Consider the following 20,340-nt stretch of genomic DNA (forward strand, 5'->3'; position numbering starts at 1 on the left):
CTTAGAAGGGCTCTAAGTTCTCGCAGGTGTATCAGGCCCCAGGGTCTGCTTATCTGGTCATACCTAGGTTTGTTTTTTTGGCTAATGTACTACTCAACTGTCAGTACTCCCTCAGATGCTAGCCGGTTATCATGCTGATATCTCATGCTAAGGAGTTCTCAATCTACTGTTGAGTTATCACACTGATATGTCATGTGAAACAAATGTCAATTTGCTATCATAATACATGGCATCAACAGCGACTATGGGCACTGATGGTATCATAAAGCAGGGTGGGGTAAAACAGCGTCAGCATTGTGGAAACAAGTCAGCCTGATAGTACAACGATTGGATGACGAGACTCAATAGCACTGTGAAAGTGTGAAAATGAAGAGACAGAAAGCACTGCAAAAGTGTTGATGTGAGACACAGCGAAATGCATGAAAGTGATGAATTTGAATGAAATGCCATGGCGTGATGTGGAATGATATGCGATGCAGAATGATACTATGTGATATGTGATGCGACCTGAAATATAAGAATCAGCACATATCAGCAAATATAGGAGGATCCATACCTTTTACATCGAGTTCTGGTGCTGTATACTGTCCAATGACCAGTTTCAGATGACTGGCATCCTCCAATTGGACTTGGCCAATGATTACTTGCATCTATAAAGGGTACCAGTATATAAACTAGCACATATATGCAGCTATAGTACTCACCTCAGCGAGAAGCCCCTCGAGTTCTTCCCACTTCTTCTTGTTGCAATTGAGCAGTGTTGGAGCAGGTATGGTGCAGCAGCAGTGATTGTCTTATAGGTTCGGATCGTCCAAGCCTCTACATCCTTTGAGCTTAGAATGATGTTGTCAATGAAAATGAACACAATTACGATGTACTTACACATTCTTCAAGATGGCTTCACAGTCATGCTGCTTCTGTTTATCCTTGATGTAGTCAGCCTTTTCAGCTGCTTCTCGCTGCTTGACAAGAGGAGCAATACGAAAAACTTGCAAAACATATCGACCCCATGGGGGATCTAATGTGCAACATTGTTCTTGTGGCATCATTCCTCTCCTGTATTTGACTATTAGTGCATAAATTTTATTGGTGTCATTTGTACTTACTTGTTGGGTCAAGTCCGAGTCCCTGTTCTCTCGTTTCCTAAGATGGAGGGATTAGATGCTCATATATGCACATTGAGAATGTGAATTCAGCTTACTTTGTTCGCTTGTTAGGTTTCTTCTTGTCAGTATCATTATCAGACAATTCTCTCTTGCATTTTTGCAGTGATTTCTTCAATTTTGGTGCTTCAGTTTGTATTGGTGAAGTTGTTGGTAGTGAAGTAGAGTCCCCAGGCATCAACAAAATCGCTACTGGATGATGAACTACTGGACATGGACAGTGATCGGTGTCTGTGGGGCATGATGACAATAGATAAGATGAAGAAACACAGATGCATCAATGTGTTATGTTACAAGCTTTTGTTTGGTTCTATTAACGTGTTTCAGACAATTGCACAGTCATAACATTTCTCAGTAGACTTCCCATGCATCGTGAAGTTCATGTCTCCCAGCTCTTTTTCCAGCTACATATTCCTCCTCTTACACTTTCTCAAAGCCACCTGCTCATCCCCGTTCTGGGACACATCCCTCTTTACCTGTTTTATAGTCTGACCGTCACGCTCATCCTTCTTTTCGTGGACCTTGGCCTCCCTCGGCTCTCACTCGGTCGTGTTTGATTCGATGTTTCTCATTTTGCACTATACCTGAGGAAGGTATGTAACTCTTCCTATCTTTTTTCACTTGCACCAACCCATTTCATAGGTATGCACAAAAGTAGTGTCCTAATGCCTTGAGAATCTTTCTTGGCGTCTCTCTCTCGATGTGCCAGGAAGGTGAATTAGACTTGGACTTGGATGACGACAACCATGCAGAGGAGGATTCAGATGAGGAAGATCCAGATAAGGTGGAGGCTGATTCGGATGAGGAGCTTGACGACGATGTGCTCAAATGGGAGGGGTATGGTGCACTCTAACTATGTAGTTGTATTGATGTACTACACATGGAATAGCGAAGCTAATATCAGTTACATATCATGATGATGATATCATAGCAGACCGAGGTTACCATTAGCAACTTCGCTGTCAGGTTGCCACACACCTTAGGACATTAACCCTACTCAATAACAGTTTATTTCGCCAGTTTATTTTTTTGAGTGAGCAGGATGAAATAAACTGGAATAAACTGTCAAGTAAGGTTTGATGTGCATTCGTGTTGCGGAGAGTGAAATAGGAGCCGCCGACCGACTTGCTGAGAGACTCTGCAAACGAACACTCATGGCGCGTGATAGCTCAGTGCATCGACAACAACGTCGACATCAGCACCAACAGATCAGCGAGAGAGAATCTACTACGAAACTCTTGGGAACTCTCGCAGTTGTGCTTCTTGCTGAGGCGAAAGACTCTGGGGATCAGCTCATTGCTGTTTCACTTGCATTGGTGGCCTTGGACCGCCGTCAACAGGACAGATGAAATGGTAGGTGCGGTAGACGAGGACCATATGACCAACAGAAGTCCGAGGATTTCTTTGACACCCTCCTTAATGTCTCGTCAGACAGGACGTTCAAAGTCTGGCTGCGGTGAGTTGTTTTTTTCATATACTTCAATTCCTGACTTAAATCATACTGCGTAGTATGGACCGCAGGACTTTCTGGTATTTGCACGACCTCATCAGCGACGATCCCATGTTCTATCCATCCACGAGTGGCAGTCGACCCCAGTGCCCTATAAAATATCAACTCGCAACATTTCTATGTTGTGTAGGTGCCGAAAATGCACTGAAAACAGCGTCTGTTGTGGCGATTGCTGAAGGAACTGTTTATCTTTACACTGAATGTGTGTGCATGGCATTTCACCACCTTCACTCTCGATTCCTGACATGGCCTGGTCCTGTCTGACATCAGCAGTTGTCTGATGCAATGGACGAGTGGGGTTTTCCTGGCTGTATTGGCATAGGGGATGGTAGCTATATCAGACTCCAAGACAAGCCTTTGCGGAATCCTTTTGCTTACCACTGTCGCAAGAAATTCTATGCTGTAAGTTCATTTATTTTTGTACGAGAATATGCCAGCCATGTCATTAGCTTATTGTGCAGGCTACGTGTGATCACCATGCAATGTTCACATCCTACAAGTTTGGTTGGCCAGGCTGTGTTCAAGACAGCAGGTTGTTCAGAAACTCGCACCTGTGGCGAAACAGAGGCGAATATTTCAATACCCATGAATATATCCTCGTTGACAAAGGTATTTTCAAGCTGTCATTTACATGTGCAATTTGTAATATTTACTGCAGGATATCCTCTCACCAAGTTCTCTATCCAACCATTTCACAACCATGACCTTACCAATGACCCAGTCGAAGTGACCCGTCGCAAAAATTGGAATTGAAAGTTGTCCTCTCTGTGAATCTTCATTGAGCATGCATTCGGTCGACTCAAAGGTCGTTTTCCCACCCTATGATGTATGCCTGGTCGGAATTTGCAGGATATGTATTGCATTCTCGAGGCTCTGATGATCATTCACAATATTGTTGAAGGTCTTGGGGATGACCCAACAAGCATTGACGGATTTTATGGGGATGAAGACGAGAATGTAACAGGAGTCCAAGGAGAGGCAGAGGAACACCCAGACTTAGAGGGGGATGATTTATTTTGCACAGGCCTGCTACATCAAAAAAACCTCCTTGATTATTCTTGTATGTAGGCACATTACATCATGTTGCTTCTTTCTCCCATCAGCTCGTCAAGAAGCTTCTCTCCATATGCACGAACATGTGGATTCGTATTACCAACCATCAGCATGCAGCGATCCCACTGTTTGTCGAATGCATCCTGTCGTTCACATTCTGCTTGCCTTGCTGCAGCCTCATGATGTTCAGCACGTTCCTCCTCATCCCTTTTGTCCTTCTTTTGAGCAAGCTCTATATTGTTGGCATCAAGCTGTGCTTGCCTTTTGTCTCGCTCCTCAATTCGTCCGATGACTTGCTGAAGCAGTTGTGAGGTGTCACCATCATAGGATTCTGAGCGTTTGATCCGTTTTTTCATGGGTGAGGCATCTTCATCAGATAGAGGGGTAGCTGAATGATATTCACGATGACGGATGACACTCTCATCATTGCGAGCACTGTTTGTACATCAGCACTTGAACTTTGTATGGATTTTGTACGCACACTGCATCAATTAACTGGTAAATTTTGGACTTTGCAAACTCGTCCAACACCTTAGTGGAGAATTCACCAGAACCTCTCTTCCATTTTTTAGCACTCAATTGCTTACACTTGGCATCTGACCCATCTTTGTCTCCATCTCCTCCACCAGTATGTTCCTCCCTTTCACGGACTGCTTTGTACTTCTCCCAGGCCTGACCATGTCAGAAATTACGAACCTGTTCAGATGTCACCCGACCCTTCAACAAATTCCCAGAGATCTGATGTACAGGTAAGCTCCATGTATGAGACACTCAACTGCCACTCACATTATTCCAGTAGTGTGCTTGGTTAACTTTAAAACTAGGCCAGCGCTCTGGTGACGTCACATACTTGACAACTTTAACTTTGTCGTCGTCAGTAAGTCCTTGTATGCTCTCTGACTTCACAGGAGTTTTGATTTTTGAGTCTTTAATTGCCTTGGGACTCAATTTTGCGATTTTGCTGTCCGAACCACCATGGTCTCGACGACCCGCAGGCCCAGACTTGCTACCTGCACCCTTGGTGCGCGTTTTCTTTTTGTTGGTGTCCGACTCGGGCTTTTTGGCCTGTGCCCGGTGGGGAGCTTTCGATGGAGGCTTCTCAATGCTAGACACGATAGCCTCAGTTGGACTTGGACCTGTGGGTAACGTTGTTGTGGGACTGTTCGATGGTAGTGGTGTGGTGTCTCCAGAGACGGCACTGGCGTGAACTTGGGTTCCATAGTGCTGATGTAGGAGTAAGTTTTGCAAATTATGCTGGGGGGTTTGCTGATCTGCAATGTGACTAGGACTCGGAGAAAAATTTGCATAAAGATCTTCGAGATAGCCACCTGGTGTGCTGGTGGTGAGTAGGGATGAAATTGGTGGGAGGGTATAGTTTTGTGAGTGTTGGTGCTGATCTCGATGCTTGCGCGGAGAACAACACATCCCAGTTATCGGGTCAACAGCATAGTTGAGTTCAGCAGGTGCAGAGAGCTGATCGGAACAATCGGGGGTTTGCAAAAGAGAGATGTGGTCCCATGAAGCAAGCTCGAGTGCGAGCTTCTGTTGTCCGTCTTCACTCCAGTAGTCACTCATACTTGATGCTGGTATACTTTTGCTCCTCATCAATCGTACTTCGGCTGCTCGGCATCACAATCACTCTCAGTTCACTCCGACAACTTTGTGTATGAAATAAACTGGCAAATAAACTGCCACTCAATAACACTGTCAGTTGATTTCCCACCGCTTATCGTTTGAGCAGCAAATAAACTGGTGAAATAAACTGTTATTGAGTAGGGTTATTATTAGAATGACATAGTACACGCGCTTGTGTATGACCGTGACATGGCACGTCAGAGAAGCATCGTAGTGCAACGTCAACCCAAATCAGGCAATGTCTGATTTGTGGACTTTTGGTGATGAGTTATTTTCTCTCTCCAGTCTGTGTCAGAGCGATATAAAACAAGTCTCTGCTATATATATGTCACCACTTCTTTCACGCCTGGATGCTCTCGAGGACACCAAAGCTAGCAGTTCTGACTTCTGTTAGACCCGGGTCCTTCCATATAACTCGCATCAACTTTCATGACCTACTCACACAAGTGCCATTGCTAGATCTTGAACTTTGGAAATTCAATGACGACGATTTGCACACCATCTGATGGAGTCGCAATAAACCCCAGCGGCTCACTGCAAACTAAAAATGCCTATGACGGGAGGAGTGGTGGTGTCATCGAGAGCTTCTATGTTCAAGCTTAAGACGAGACTACAAAATTGTATGATAAGTACTTCCGTCATGTACTATGTATCCAAGTGTTTGAGATGATCCTCTATTCCAAGATCTTCATTACTCACACGGCAGTGAAATTTGTTCCAGAGCAAGCACGTTGATCGACTCAGCAACAAACTACTCACGCATCGTGCCATCAGCCATACCACACCAATGCGAAAGCAAAAACACGACTCACCGCCGTAGTTCACTGTCGCAACATGCCGCTCATTGATTGTAACATTGATAGACGGGCTAGGTACCACGCCGGTGAGTTATGTGGTTAGATCCAGGACGCAAACTACTCATACTCACAAGATCGCCATTCTGATGGCCAAATGTCTGCACGCATGTCTGCTCAGGGCAACACTTTGTGGTGCGGCAAAATTTGGGACAATCACCACTGTCAGCGTCGCTGGCAGAGACTGATGCTGTTAAAGCAGCAAGAACAGCAAGGGCGGAGGAGAAACGCATGGTTTGTGGGGATGTGATGTGGAATGGAATAAATCTGAAGGGCAAGGTAGGAAGACAACTTGCTTTTATGTGCTGAATATTGTTCTGGAATAACTTCACGGGGTTGTAGGAAGTGCATTGAATATTGTTCTGGCAGAACTTCACGGCAATGTAGGAAGAACTCATCTACCTGAAATCCTGCTTCGAACAGATAACATATGCAATGCCAGCAGATTGGCAACAGAGCTCGAAATCAACTTGCTCTCAGGCTATTTCTATTGGCAGAAGAACTCTAGGACATGGTGGTGATGTGCATTTGTCTCGGTGTTGCTCCTCAAGACACATGAAGTCTAAAGACACCAAAATTTACAGAACATATAATTGATCCTTGTGCATATGTTCCTACATAGGATCTTGAGAACTCAGTTCACGCACGGTTAGACAGACCGTCCGACCATTACTTCGTTACTTCGACTACCAACTACCACACCTCCTCATTGCCTCCAATAGGGTCAGAGCTTCCTACATAGACGGCCGGGGGGACGGTGTTTAACCTCTGCTAATGGGGATATGCTTGTATATAAATCCAAAGTGGCGCAATGAGTTGGAGAACATAAATCAGTGGTCGGCGCACGGGGAATGCCTATGGGAGGGAGAAAGAAGCATGAGCAGCACTCGAATTTCTAATCCGACGAATCACGATGAGTGTAAGTAAGACAAGGCTTTCCTAACTGACTGTGCACCGTACCTAGCGTGACGACGAGAGCAAGTGAAAAAATTTCCGCTCGGTCCATGTCAGATGGAGGTCAGAGACCTCAGTTGATCATTTGACAGAGATCCCTCGGCACAGGAAGCTGAGGTGACACCTGTAGTGCATTTCATGGAGCCAAATGGACAGGCCCCATGGTAGATATCTGTCACGAATTCCCAATACGAATCATTTTTCTTTCCTCGGTTTTCCTTTGGCTAAGTCCCATACCCAAACCGATCACGTGACACCACTACCTTTCACATTATCACATCATCACCATGTCACAGTTTCACCTCTTCACACTTCACCAATCACATCTCTGATCGAATCTCCTACACCCAGGGCTAGAACCATATGTCTTCCTATCACTTAATCTCCGTCTCTGACATCATTGCTTATATATCGCGACGTCATCCTACGTCATGCGCAGTATTGTACGACTCTTTTCTCATTGGCCGATTATTTACAGACTCAGATATCTCCGATTCAATGTTATGTATATAGGTAGGATAGTTAGCGTAGTTTCTCTTTAGACTTAACCTCTTCAGTTCCTACCCAGTGTAGACTCAGACGTTCACTCTCAATATCATCTCTTGCTCTTATTCTTGACGAGTCCTAGTGGTTGTGTTAAGCCTTTGCCATTCGGTGAACGCTGATCATAACATTAGGTTAAGTCTTCTTACCACTCCAACTCGAACCTTGTCTTGGACACCTTGTTCTCGAACAAGCTTCACCTGTGCTATTCTGCTGAGAATTTCTCGCGGATTACGTTTCCAACCATCTTTCCCAGACGCGCATTATATCATTTTCTTTTACGATTAGTCTTTGGTAGAAGTAGACCAGGCCCTTGCCCTACGCGAGCCGCCAGTCTATAAGGAACAGCGACATTTAGGTCCTGTCTCCGCACGCCTGCAGTTAGGTCCAAGACCCTACCGACTGCATGCTACCTATTTTTCTTTCGTACTGTAGAGAACGGCACTCGCGGGTCTTACAACCCTAGTTACATTACCTTAGGAAGTTGTGGGTATTCAGAAGACCCAAACTTCACCGCGTCGCTCCCGAACTCCTCTCGAGTTCTACTTAGGTTGACGAACCGCTACACGCGCTGTATTCGCACCTATAGTCATCATAGCTCCCCCTTGGAGATCTCGTCTCGTTAGAGACCGCGCCCTACAGATCCACGACAACGATACCTGTCGGGAAAACAACTGCCCCTTCCTTCATGTCCGAGCAAGATTGGCGAACAATCCAATCCCCCGCCCCGCACCACGCACCAATTCAAGGATGGCAGACACTAGGAGCAGGGCCGTCGGGATCTGCAGAAAGCTCCACACCAACCCTATCGAGGCCGGGCTCTGTGGTAGCGGAAGGCATCTTAGGCCCGCAAGGGACTACCATCACCCACGAGAACATTTCGAACGCCATATTCACCGTAACCGCAGCAGAAAGAGATCTAAACCAACACCGGTACAACGAGTTGAAAGATCATCTCGCACTCTTAGCCGAGAACCTAAACAGGGTGGAGACAGAGAAGAACGAGTTAGCCCAGAGGCTAGTGGCAGCGGAACAAACGATCACGGCTTTGCAAGCCTTTCGTACGACAACGCCAACAATACAGGCGTCTACCTCTGGAGTTTCGAGCTCTGATCTCAAGATGGCCAAACCTACAGAGTTCACAGGAGACAAGAACTCTATCGAGGTTGACACCTTCCTCTCCCAACTTGACCTCTACCTCACCTCCTACCCCACCGCCTCTGAGCTCCAGAAGAGTTCCTGTCTTATTTCTTTCTGCAAGGGCTCTGCAGCGAAATGGGGAGAAAGCGTATCCAGAACTGCCTTGAGTGGACGACTCGGGTCTTACGAACAATTGAAAAACGACATGCAAGCCATGTGGGGCATTGCCAACAAAGAAGAGAAAATTGCTCGCGAGATAGATCATCTCCAGCAAGGAAACTGCAGCATCACGGAATTCGTCTCTCTTCAGACAGAAAATTGCCCACTGCCATTTTTCAGACTATGAACTCATACGCAAGTTCCGTCTCGCATTATCCCAACGGATTAGGGATCAGTTGGCCCACGTAAACCCTAGGGACAAGAGCACCCTAGAGGGAATGATTTCACAGGCTCTTATTATCGGAACAAACTTTGAGGAACTGGACGATGAGAAAAAGAAGACCTGGCAACCGCCACGTCGCCCATGGGTTGAAAGAGGCCCTCTCAAACCAGTTTCTCAAGGAGGAGATGCGATGGACGTAGATGCATCTAAAACGCGAGGTGGACCCCAACCTCAAGGCAAATCGGGAGACACTTTTAAGTGTTATCGTTGTGGAAACCCGGGCACATGGCCCGAAACTGCACTGGACAAGCGATGGATATCAAAGGCAAGAAACCCGCTATCAAGGCGGTCAAAGAAGAAGAAGAAGAAAAACCGGTGGCAAAACCAATCACACTGGAAGATATCCAACGTATCGTGAACGAGAGAATTTTCATGACTTCTTCAGATGATGCATTGAAGAAGCAGGGTTTTTAGGAGGGTCGAAGTTGACTGCGAACTTAGACCAGAACAATCGTTTTTCTTTTCTTAGTGACTCGGCAATCATGTTTACGGAAGTATCAGAAGTTTGTTCTGGGAATAAACGAGATCATTTTTACTTGCCAATCACATTGAAAGGAAAAAACAAGGAAGCAGAATTGGAAGCTCTAGTAGACTGTGGAGCAACGAACTTATTTCTAAGCCAAAAGTTCATAAACAAAAACGAAGTCAAAACCAAGCAGTTACTGCGAGCACTGCCCGTCCGCAATATTGATGGAACTAAAAACTCCGCCGGACCAATCAAAAGCTACGCAGATTTGACTCTGAAGATAGGGGATCACGAGGAAGAAGTGGCTTTTCTGATCACAGATCTAGGAACCGATGATGTTATCATTGGAATAGATTGGCTACGATATCATAATCCAAACATAGATTGGAATGCGGGGAAAATGACGTTTAACCGCTGCCCAGTCAAATGCGAAGATCCCAAAGTAAAGAAGAGGAGGACCAAAACAAAAAAGCAGAAGGATGCATTACCTGCTTTATCACCCATGGAAGAAGACAATGATGAAATCACCATGGAAACTTCGATTCCTGTAGCTAAAGTACAATCCTTAAATCCGAATATTCCTAGAAAGGTAGAGATAGAGGAGATCGAAGATGAAGATTCACCACGAAACTGTGTGGATCAAGTACAAAAGCTCAGTAGCTTCGGAGTTAGCTCAACAGGAGGAAAAGAAGAAGGAAAAGAAGTCCGTAGAAGAGATGGTTCCAGAATGGCTCCACGACTATCTCAAGGTCTTCTCCGAAGAAGAATCTACTAGATTCCCTGAATCTAAGAAGTGGGATCATAAAGTAGACTTCAAGGATCCCAATGACCTTCCTCCAAATTCGAAAGCATATCCCCTTTCGCCCGCAGAACATGACACATGTGAAAAGTGGCTCAAACAAGAATATGAATTAGGACGACTGCGAGATTCAGAATCTCCAGTGGCAGCTCCTTTCTTCTTTGTTGCCAAAAAAGACGGAAAACTTAGACCTGTCATGGACTATCGGAGATTGAATGAGAAAACCGTCCGAAATGCATACCCTCTTCCCCGATCACAAGATCTCATTGATTCTCTTACCGGTGCAAGCCTCTTTTCGAAAATGGACGTTCGATGGGGATACAATAATATTAGAATGAGAAAAGGAGATGAATGGAAGGCAGCCTTCAAAACTCCTTTCGGACACCATGAACCAGTAGTTATGTACTTCGGAATGACGAACTCTCCTGCCACTTTCCAAACCATGATGGACCAGATTTTCCAAGATCTCAAGGAAGGAAAAGTCGTTGTAGTCTACATTGACGACATCCTGGTTTTCACGAATGGCACTATAGAAGAACACAGAAAGGTGGTACGAGAAGTATTAAAGAGACTGCAGGACAATGATCTTTATCTCAAACCCGAGAAGTGTTCGTTCGAAAAGAAAGAAGTGGAATTTCTCGGACTAATCATTAAAGATGGACATGTTTCCATGGATCCAGTCAAGGTTAAAGGAGTACAAGAATGGCCTACTCCTACCTGTGTCAAAGACATCCAACGGTTTATGGGATTCGCAAACTTTTATCGTCGTTTCATTCTCGGATTCTCGAACATTGCCAAACCCATGAACGATCTCATTAGGAAGGGTGTACCATGGAAATGGACAGACAAACAAGAAAAAGCTTTCCAAACCCTTAAGGACAATTTCACATCCGCACCAATATTAGCAATGCCAGATGCCACAAAAAAGAAAAAAATCGAAACAGATGCATCTGACTATGCTACGGGTGGCGTATTGTCTCAAAAGGAAGACGATGGACTATGGCACCCTGTTGCTTTCTTTAGTAAATCTATGCAAGACGCAGAGCGAAACTATGATATTCATGACAAGGAACTATTAGCTATTATCCGCGCTTTGGAAGAGTGGAGGCATTATGTACAAGGAGCACCAGAACCGGTAGAGATATGGACGGATCACAAAAACCTTGAGTACTTCATGACAAGTCAGAAGTTGACTCGCAGACAAGCGAGATGGTCTTTGTTTCTTGCAGAGTATGAATTCACACTGCACCACAAACCAGGGAGGGTCAATGACACTGCCGACGCTCTGTCCAGGAGGCCAGACCACAAAGGGGGGGTAGAAAACGACAATTCGGATCGCGTGCTTTTGAAACCCGAGTTTTTTCAAATAAAAGCAGCAAAAAGAGGCCAAGTTCTGATACAGGGAGAGCAAACGTTGCTTAAACAAATCAGAAACTGCACCGACCTAGATCCGGAAGTTCGAAATGCTATCGAAACCCTTAAGAAAGCTCCAGTACAGCTGCGAAAAGGACTAGAGGAGTGGAATACAGAAGATGGACTTATTCTTTTCAGAGGATTGGTTTACGTACCCAATAGCAAAGACATTCGCCGCTCAATACTGGAAATCTTTCACGATACACCAGCAGCAGGCCATATGGGACGAGCTAAGACTCTCGAACTCGTTTCCCGTAACTATTGGTGGCCGCAGATGCAGAAATGGGTCAATGACTATGTAGACGGATGCAACAGGTGCAAACAAACGAAGGTGTTACCATCTAAACCCCATGGTCCCTTAAAGCCTAATGAAATTCCCGAAGGTCCATGGCAAACAGTCAGCTGTGACCTGATTACCGATCTCCCAAAATCAGAAGGCAAAGACAGCATCCTCGTAGTAGTCGATCGATTTACCAAACAAGCTCATCTCGCGCCAACCACCAAGGACGTTACTTCAAAGGGAATCGCGGACTTATTTCTCAAATACGTATGGAAGTTGCATGGAACACCGAAAAAGGTGATCTCCGATCGTGGGACCCAATTCGTGTCCAAGTTCATGCAGGAGGTCTCAAAAAGACTGGGAATCAAATGGTCCATGTCGACCGCGTATCATCCACAAACAGACGGACAAACAGAACGAGTAAACCAAGAAGTGGAACAATACCTTCGAGCGTTTACATCTTATCGTCAGAACGACTGGGTATCATGGCTCCCCATTGCAGAATTCACGCATAACAATTCTATTACGGTAACCGGACACTCCCCTTTCAAATGCCTCTACGGTTACAACCCCGAATTCATCATTTCCCCTAATTCTTCCAACACCGTTCCATTAGCCGATCAGAGAGTAGCAGAAATGAAGGAGGCACAAGAGGAAGCGAAGGCAACGCTAGAAATCGCCAATGATCGGATGAAACGTTTCTATGATCGAGGAGTAAAAGACGCACCAGTTTTCGAAGTAGGACAAAGGGTTTGGCTAGACGCTAAAAACATCAGACAACGACGACCGAGTCAGAAGTTGTCAGATCGCCGCCTTGGTCCCTTTGAAATACTCGAACGAGTAGGCGAATTGAACTACAAGTTGAAATTACCGGAATCCTATCAAATCCACCCGGTTTTTCATGTAGAACTACTCACCGCTCACAAAACCTCGTCGTTAACAACTCGCATTGCACCAGAACGTCCACCCCCTGAAATCGTGGAAGGCATGCAAGAATACGAATTAGAAGCAGTGATAGCCAGCAGAATGCGACGAAACCGATTGCAATTCTTATCAAAGTGGAAAGGATATCCATTGGAAGAAGCGACATGGGAAAACGAAGAAAATCTAAAAAATTCTCCAAGATTAGTCAGCGAGTTTTACGCGGCAAATCCCGATGCACCCAAATCACGTCGAATTGCAAGCGCAATCATTCCAGTCTTACAAACTCCTGATTTCTTGGAATGGAGACAAAAAAATATTCGACCATCCTATGTTCGCGAGGACGCTCACCTTAAAAGGGGGGTAATGTCACGAATTCCCAATACGAATCATTTTTCTTTCCTCGGTTTTCCTTTGGCTAAGTCCCATACCCAAACCGATCACGTGACACCACTACCTTTCACATTATCACATCATCACCATGTCACAGTTTCACCTCTTCACACTTCACCAATCACATCTCTGATCGAATCTCCTACACCCAGGGCTAGAACCATATGTCTTCCTATCACTTAATCTCCGTCTCTGACATCATTGCTTATATATCGCGACGTCATCCTACGTCATGCGCAGTATTGTACGACTCTTTTCTCATTGGCCGATTATTTACAGACTCAGATATCTCCGATTCAATGTTATGTATATAGGTAGGATAGTTAGCGTAGTTTCTCTTTAGACTTAACCTCTTCAGTTCCTACCCAGTGTAGACTCAGACGTTCACTCTCAATATCATCTCTTGCTCTTATTCTTGACGAGTCCTAGTGGTTGTGTTAAGCCTTTGCCATTCGGTGAACGCTGATCATAACAATATCCGCCGGAGAAAACTGTTCAGCCATTTGACTGATGACTCGTGCAAATGGGCTCTGTGTGACTCAGAATCGTGAGTGCAAAGAGTTATAGTCAAAAAACAACTCCTTGGCAAGGTTGGGAACCTCGGGAGCGCCGATGAGATTGGGAGACTATAAATACAGTAGCGTGAATCTAGCAAGCCTAAAGGAACCCCCCTCCCCGATGTGCAAATACTACTATCAAAGAAGAAGGAGTGGTCGCAGTGGGTCACTCTAAAATCGACTAGCCAGTCATGTGACGGTACAGGTTAGAAACGGGTCAAAAGCCCAAAAACAAAACACATCGGGCAGAGATTTGAGTAGTGTTGCTATGAGGCGAATCAAGTCGAACCGAGGTGGAAAATTGTGGTAACTCAACACAGTTCGACACTTACGAGTTGCAACGAGTTGTGCCTCGTTTGACTCGCGAGTTGGTAACGAGTTCAGAATTGATGCGGACCGGTGGTCCAGCCAATGAGAAGCTAGGAATGCTAGTAACTACACATTGAGGTGCATCTAAAAATGCGAATTTGCAGAAATGGTCTTGTAACCCGCTTGCAAGACACTTACAAGGGTTTTGTTCTGGTTAGCTCAGGTCTGCATTCGTAAACGCTCAGTTTGGTTATGTTGAGACCGATTATCAAGGAACAATGTCTGGACTCTGTTACTAGTACTTAGGCCATGTGATAATCTTGTAGTAGTACATACTAATGATATGAACAACTTGCTTTCTACGAGGAATATTGTGGTGCCTGCGACGGTCCAATGTGCAACACATACTCTCACCATCGCTGTAAGCATCAAACTTCTTTTTGACAAGCGAGAAAAATGGGTCATTCACAGATGACTTGTAGTGCTTTGAGTGTGGTCGGAGATAGGTTGCTGCACCATAGAGTGCAGGTCTCTTTGCTTGATGAAAATATGTGCTTGGAAGGCACAAATGAAGCTTGAGCAGGCAGGACATCCATAGCAACGCGAAAAGCCTTGTTTGACATTTGCACTGGGGGCAGGAGTTGTTGGACCAGGTGAAATGTTCAGAAGTGATTGGAAGGATCCACTTGGAGTCTGGATAATGTACTTTGGTGAGAATTCAAGTGTTCAGGACTGAGATGACTCAGAGTAAATGACCACAGGCCAGTATTCTGCTGCAACGACATTGGGTCAAAATGTTGCTCACAGCAACAGCTCTGAGCCATGATGATATTTAAGTGTTTTACTTCAATTGAAAATTTGATAGCATCCAGCCAGGGTCTCAACACCCAAGAGTGACAATCTAGATTCTGGGTTCTTTTGGATGTTGGAGGGGAAGCTGCCAGTCTGCTGCAGCTTGTGCCAGTTGCAATGGGATATAATGATATTGCCCACAGCTTGAATGGATGAGCCGCTGACACCATTGATGGAGCAAGGAGGAATAGGGCGAAGGCTGAAGAAGTCGGCCTCTTCATTGCTAATGTGGACTGAGGCCCTGCTGTCGAGGAAGAACGGCATGATGGAAGGATCCACAATGGTGCATTGATGTTGATTAGGTGCCTTATAAGTGATTCCGGCAAAATCAACAGAGTGGGTGCATTTATGCCAGTCAAGGCTGGTTTCAAGGGAGTCAACAGTGGCTATGAGGGTGGTATACTCATCCTCCTCTGCAGCAGACAGTTCACAAATAAATGCAGGAGTGATTGAGTCACTTGCAAGACCTGCAAACTCTGTGGAAGAAGTAGTAGAAGGGTCAGCTGGTTCTGGGGCAGAGGCAATATATATGGCCTGATTTGTCTCACTATCAAGCAGATACGCACATCCACTGGTGTCATAGCAAAGGCCACTGGGCTTCCCAGTAGCTGCTGCAGGTTTGGGAGCAGCAGACTTGCCCCTGGACCCCTTGGCTTTGCGAGCAGTGTGTTTATGAGCCAGTACCTTGTCACATGTTCCTTCCATAGCCCCACCTTTACCAAAGTAATCCTTCATGGGATGGCTTGAGTTGCCATAGGTGCTGCAGGACACCTAATTGCAGTCACAATTACCCCCATTGCCGGTGGCAGCCATGGCGATATCTCCCCCCTTAGATGTCTTGGTGTTAATGAGCTGCTGCTCAACATCAAGATGTGAATGAATGTTTGAGGGGCCATAAGAGGTGGCAGAAGTGCTGGTAGCAAGCGCATCAGCAATGTGATTGCATACATGAGGAAGATCCTCCACCATGGTGTTCAGCATCATGATGGTGATGAAGTCTTCTTCCTTTGGTATACCAATAGCATAGATGTGCCGAATGAGTTCACTGAGTTGAGTGCTCATAGTAGAGAGATGTTCCAAGTGGCAATATCTGACCACCAAGGCCTGTTGAATGAGCAAGATTTGGGCCATGGGGCTGATTTTCTCATGATGAGACTTGAGGGTGTTCCACACAAGGTAAGCATTTGTGTAGCCACAGAGAAACTTGTTCTCCTCTGGGCTAGAACACATGCATAAAATGGTGACAATGCATAAGTTGTTGAGGTCCCAGTGGCCTGTGCTGACAGGGTCCAGGGACAGATCAGGATGTGTGACCAGGCCTAAGATATAACTACCCCCATGCTTCAAAAGAAGGTAGTTCTGCATGTGATCAGACCAAACCCCCCAATTGTTCTTACTGTGACCCAAGACCTCGAATTTGTCTAGGTCAGTTTGGCTAAGTGAGATAGCCGCAATGGTCACTTGCATGGAAAACATGGTGGTGATGGTTGGGATAACCATACTGGTATTTGGTGGACTGAGTGTCAAACCTTTGGTTCTGAAACTCTTAGAATGTGTATGTGAAGTGGGAGGCATGAAGGTAAGGGAAGAAAGAGAGATAAACTGTAACTTGCAGGTATATATATGTATGAGTGATTGTGCTCGATGCTTCTTGCCCAAAGAGGAAGAGATTAAATGTTTTGATGACGCCAATAGAAGTCCGTTGTTCTTGATAAGCCCCAGGGGTTTAATAACCCAGTGGGGTCATTCCTAAATGGCCTGCTAGTATCTAGTGGTAGTTCCACTCCTCGTTTACGAGAGAGCAGGGCTCATAACCTATAAAGACTAGACACTGCATTAGCCCTCAGTCGTGATGGAACTGACTATATTATTCTGTACCTAGGCACTGCATTGGCCTATGAGCATCCATCAGTATCTAAGTATGGCTCAGATAAGTAAAGAGCTCACCCTCAGTCGTGATGGAACTGACTGAGGGGAGAAGACAGGGCAGGGGGATATATAACTGTTGGTTTGCATTCCTATGTTCGACTCTGCTGCTGTTGGCTTGTTGCATCAACCACGTGCATATTAGTACCAACACACTGGGCAGTATAGCCAGCAATCACCAACAATCCAAGTTGCTGGCTGGTGTCCTAGGCACTGTCCTACCCCCTCAAGGTGCCCATGCTCCAACTATCCTCCTACATCTTGCCCTATACCTGCCTGCACACTATCCTCCTTGTTCCTCCCACCCTCAGTGATAGAAAGTCAGGTCTCAGTCAGACCATAGACATAAGACGGTGTTATCCAATGAAGTGGGTAAGGAATACAGGAGCACTACTACTGTGTTTATAAGGTGAGTTAAGGTTCAGGAACTATATAGTACCAAGCCACAATGTGCTGACTAAGTAAGTGAACAATTCCAATTTCAACACTCAGACCACACTATCAGACATGCCACACAGGACAGGGTCTTCCAGGCTGAAAGGCCTTTCTAAGTCTATCATTTCACCAAACCTAGCACCTTGAGGTAGCTGCAGCAAGTCGTCAGGCTCTAGTTCAAGGTATGTAGCATCTGAGGACCATGGGATGGTCAAGAACATGATCATGGTTACAGCAAAGCCTGGCTTCGCCAACAGTCACTGCGGAAATGAGAAAATAGTCGGACCCGATTAGTGTAGGGATAGACCATATACACGGAATATAAACAGACGTCGCATACAACACAAATCCCGAAGCGCTAGACTAGCGAGAGGTACATAGTGATGCATCTAATCTGACAGTGGATACATAAGCTTTGCAGAGGTAGATTTGTTATCTGTGTATCTAATCCGACAACGGGATCATATCAGAAAACATGATTTGCACGTCTGAATTATGTCTGCATACATATACAAAATAGATTTAATTAGACTCTGCAAAGAATATACATGAGGTCCATATACTTCCTAGGATTCGCCATGCGCTTGCTCGTAGCTTCTCGCTCGCTCTTCTCTTCATTCCCTACACCCCGCGTCCATGATGTATGGGTCCCAAGGCCCACAGCAATGCCCTAGTGGTGTTCCCATGTATCCTAATCAACATGGTGTTAGTCAAGACCGTCAGTCTCAGATGATGGGTCATGGTCCATACCAATTCGGCCACAACCAGCCCCATCCGTCCCCACAGAACGTGCCCAACAACAGCTTGCCCCAGCATGATGACTTCTTCAGTGGACCAGTGTCTGAGCATGCAATGGTAAGAGTCAAGTGATTCGATGCGACACAGAAAACTCACATCTTATCAGCCAGGAGGAACCCAAGGGTTTGCGATGCTTTGAAGGAACATGTACGAGTTTATGCTTATGGTTTCTATGTTTGCGGTTTGTAGGTGTTCTGGATATAATCATTTTGTAAGTAATGATGATATGGAAAAATAAAAAAATGTACCACGTTCATGGCCTCATAGAAGTGGGTGAAGTCTACAGGAGTCTTTGGCTCTTGCTCTGGGTTGGTCTCGCTATCATCGACCAACTGCCCGTGAATTGACTCACCTCTTGGATGGGTAATTTTGGTGTTGCACGAGATCTTGAGCTCGCTTGACATCTTTTCAGCAAAGCAAATCAATAGAACTGGGGAGAAGAACTTACGTTTTTTGGGCCTCCAAAACCAGTGGGTAAGTCTTTCCGGCTTGGCAGTTTGTGTTTCACTGGTCTCCGGACCTTCCACAGTACTAGCCTGTGAGTGTGACCGCTTGGGAGGCCCTTGGATTGATAGTTCAACAGTACTTCTACATAGAAATTTAGTTAGCACTCATTTAGATCAAAAAAAGAAGTTACGACAGGTCCAGGGAGTCTGCACTCAAAAGTGAACTTGAACATTTTGACTCGTGCGGGCAGCTCGAGCTTGATCTTGTCGTGGTCTGCCATAGTACTTACTTGAGTAAGTACTAGTACGGACAGCATCCTTTGCATCAGCTAGGTGGGGGTGGTGTGCCATGGTACGCGGAGATGGTTGTGGTTGCAAGTCAAGGCAGGAGCTGAAACTTTGAGAGACTTCAATAGAATTTTAATAGACTTAGCCGAGGTGACAAACTGAATTCTAATCCGATGGTTGAGAAGACAATTTACAGGGCTGATTAGTGATGGAATAGCGAGTATCTGAAGAGAAGAAACGGGGGTCTGAAAAGACACGTCGGTAAAGTTGGAAAAGTGTCTGTTTAGATGTGTTGAACGACAAAATTTTGTGACCCATTGGATTTGCGTCTGATTACAAGGTACGTACGTTTAGAGTCGTGTTACACTCATTGTCTCCCTCTGATTAGGATCTGGCTAAAATCTCATTTCTGCAGTGAGTGCACTTGATGGGGTCAATCCCATGTCCACTTCATGGAGCACTGAGACAGTGGAAGACTAGATGAAGGCTGTTCATCCAGAATGACTTGGGTCCAGCATCAGACCAGATACTAGAGTCATGTATCACAAGTGAAGATCAAGTTAGAGAATACATGTTCTAACTATCAGGTATATATAGGTATTGTCCTATGAGTTCAGGGGAGGTCTATCTGACCAGAAAGCATCCAAAGTAGGTAAGTGTCTATGTGAGTTATAAGGACTCAGAGATAAGGTCTATCAGCGATAAGGGTTACCAGTCAGTCGGCAATGATAAGGGTGAGTCATAACCAACACAGCAGTAGGTGCTCAGAGATGATAAGAGATAAGGATAGAAGTGCACAGCTTCTATGTTTCAAGGGTGATTGCAGTCGTGATAAGTGATAGTTGTCACTGGTGTATTGGTAGAGGCGATAAGGGAGAAGTGTGCAGCTTCTATTGATCCCAGTCTAGGTCAGGTCTAGAGCTGTTGTGCTCCAACAGCTGTCATGCTGTACTGTGCAGTTTTAGTCATGTGCCAGTGATGTCATCTGTCATGTGTTGTGATGTGGTTGTGATGGTGACATTTGGTGGAGATGATAGGGGTCTGAGAGTCCCTGTAACAATCATTGATTATGGTGTGGAGGTCAAGCCACAACCATACACAGCCCCCCAGGTGAAGAAGGTTTAGACTTTGCTGGCAATGTTTTGCCAAAGAAAGAAAGTGAC

At 45.4% G+C, this 20,340-nt stretch overlaps 4 protein-coding genes across 4 annotated transcripts; 1 reads left to right on the top strand and 3 right to left on the bottom strand.

Moving 5' to 3' along the window:
• Window positions 1-640: 640 nt before the first annotated feature.
• Window positions 641-1,341, bottom strand: EDB91DRAFT_1085218 (uncharacterized protein; the record flags this gene model as incomplete). The annotated part of the gene is made up of 5 exons (XM_041315869.1): window positions 641-650; window positions 705-833; window positions 883-959; window positions 1,107-1,143; window positions 1,202-1,341. The coding sequence occupies 5 exons, from the start codon at window positions 1,339-1,341 to the stop codon at window positions 641-643; spliced, it is 393 nt and encodes a 130-aa protein (XP_041173357.1).
• A 3,176-nt stretch (window positions 1,342-4,517) lies between these two features.
• EDB91DRAFT_734610 (uncharacterized protein) lies at window positions 4,518-5,141 on the top strand. The gene is made up of 2 exons (XM_041328234.1): window positions 4,518-4,961; window positions 5,013-5,141. Exon 1 carries the CDS (start codon window positions 4,616-4,618, stop codon window positions 4,931-4,933), a length of 318 nt encoding a protein of 105 aa, XP_041173358.1. The 5' UTR covers window positions 4,518-4,615; the 3' UTR covers window positions 4,934-4,961; window positions 5,013-5,141.
• A 9,752-nt stretch (window positions 5,142-14,893) lies between these two features.
• EDB91DRAFT_1059002 (uncharacterized protein) lies at window positions 14,894-15,055 on the bottom strand (the record flags this gene model as incomplete). Its single annotated transcript, XM_041314206.1, has 1 exon — window positions 14,894-15,055. One exon carries the CDS (start codon window positions 15,053-15,055, stop codon window positions 14,894-14,896), a length of 162 nt encoding a protein of 53 aa, XP_041173359.1.
• A 3,034-nt stretch (window positions 15,056-18,089) lies between these two features.
• EDB91DRAFT_1085220 (uncharacterized protein) lies at window positions 18,090-19,240 on the bottom strand (the record flags this gene model as incomplete). Its single annotated transcript, XM_041315870.1, has 7 exons — window positions 18,090-18,144; window positions 18,194-18,315; window positions 18,396-18,486; window positions 18,540-18,576; window positions 18,796-18,847; window positions 18,892-19,031; window positions 19,180-19,240. The coding sequence occupies 7 exons, from the start codon at window positions 19,238-19,240 to the stop codon at window positions 18,090-18,092; spliced, it is 558 nt and encodes a 185-aa protein (XP_041173360.1).
• Between the last annotated feature and the right edge of the window lie 1,100 nt (window positions 19,241-20,340).

The sequence above is a fragment of the Suillus paluster genome (assembly GCF_016628075.1).
Source record: "Suillus paluster strain FC165 chromosome Unknown EDB91scaffold_66, whole genome shotgun sequence".
In the NCBI taxonomy this organism is placed as follows: Eukaryota; Fungi; Basidiomycota; class Agaricomycetes; order Boletales; family Suillaceae; genus Suillus; species Suillus paluster.

Coding starts and splice junctions, on each gene's coding strand:
- EDB91DRAFT_734610 (XM_041328234.1), top strand. CDS start 4,616: ATGCTCTCTGACTTCACAGGAGTTTTGATTTTTGAGTCTTTAATTGCC.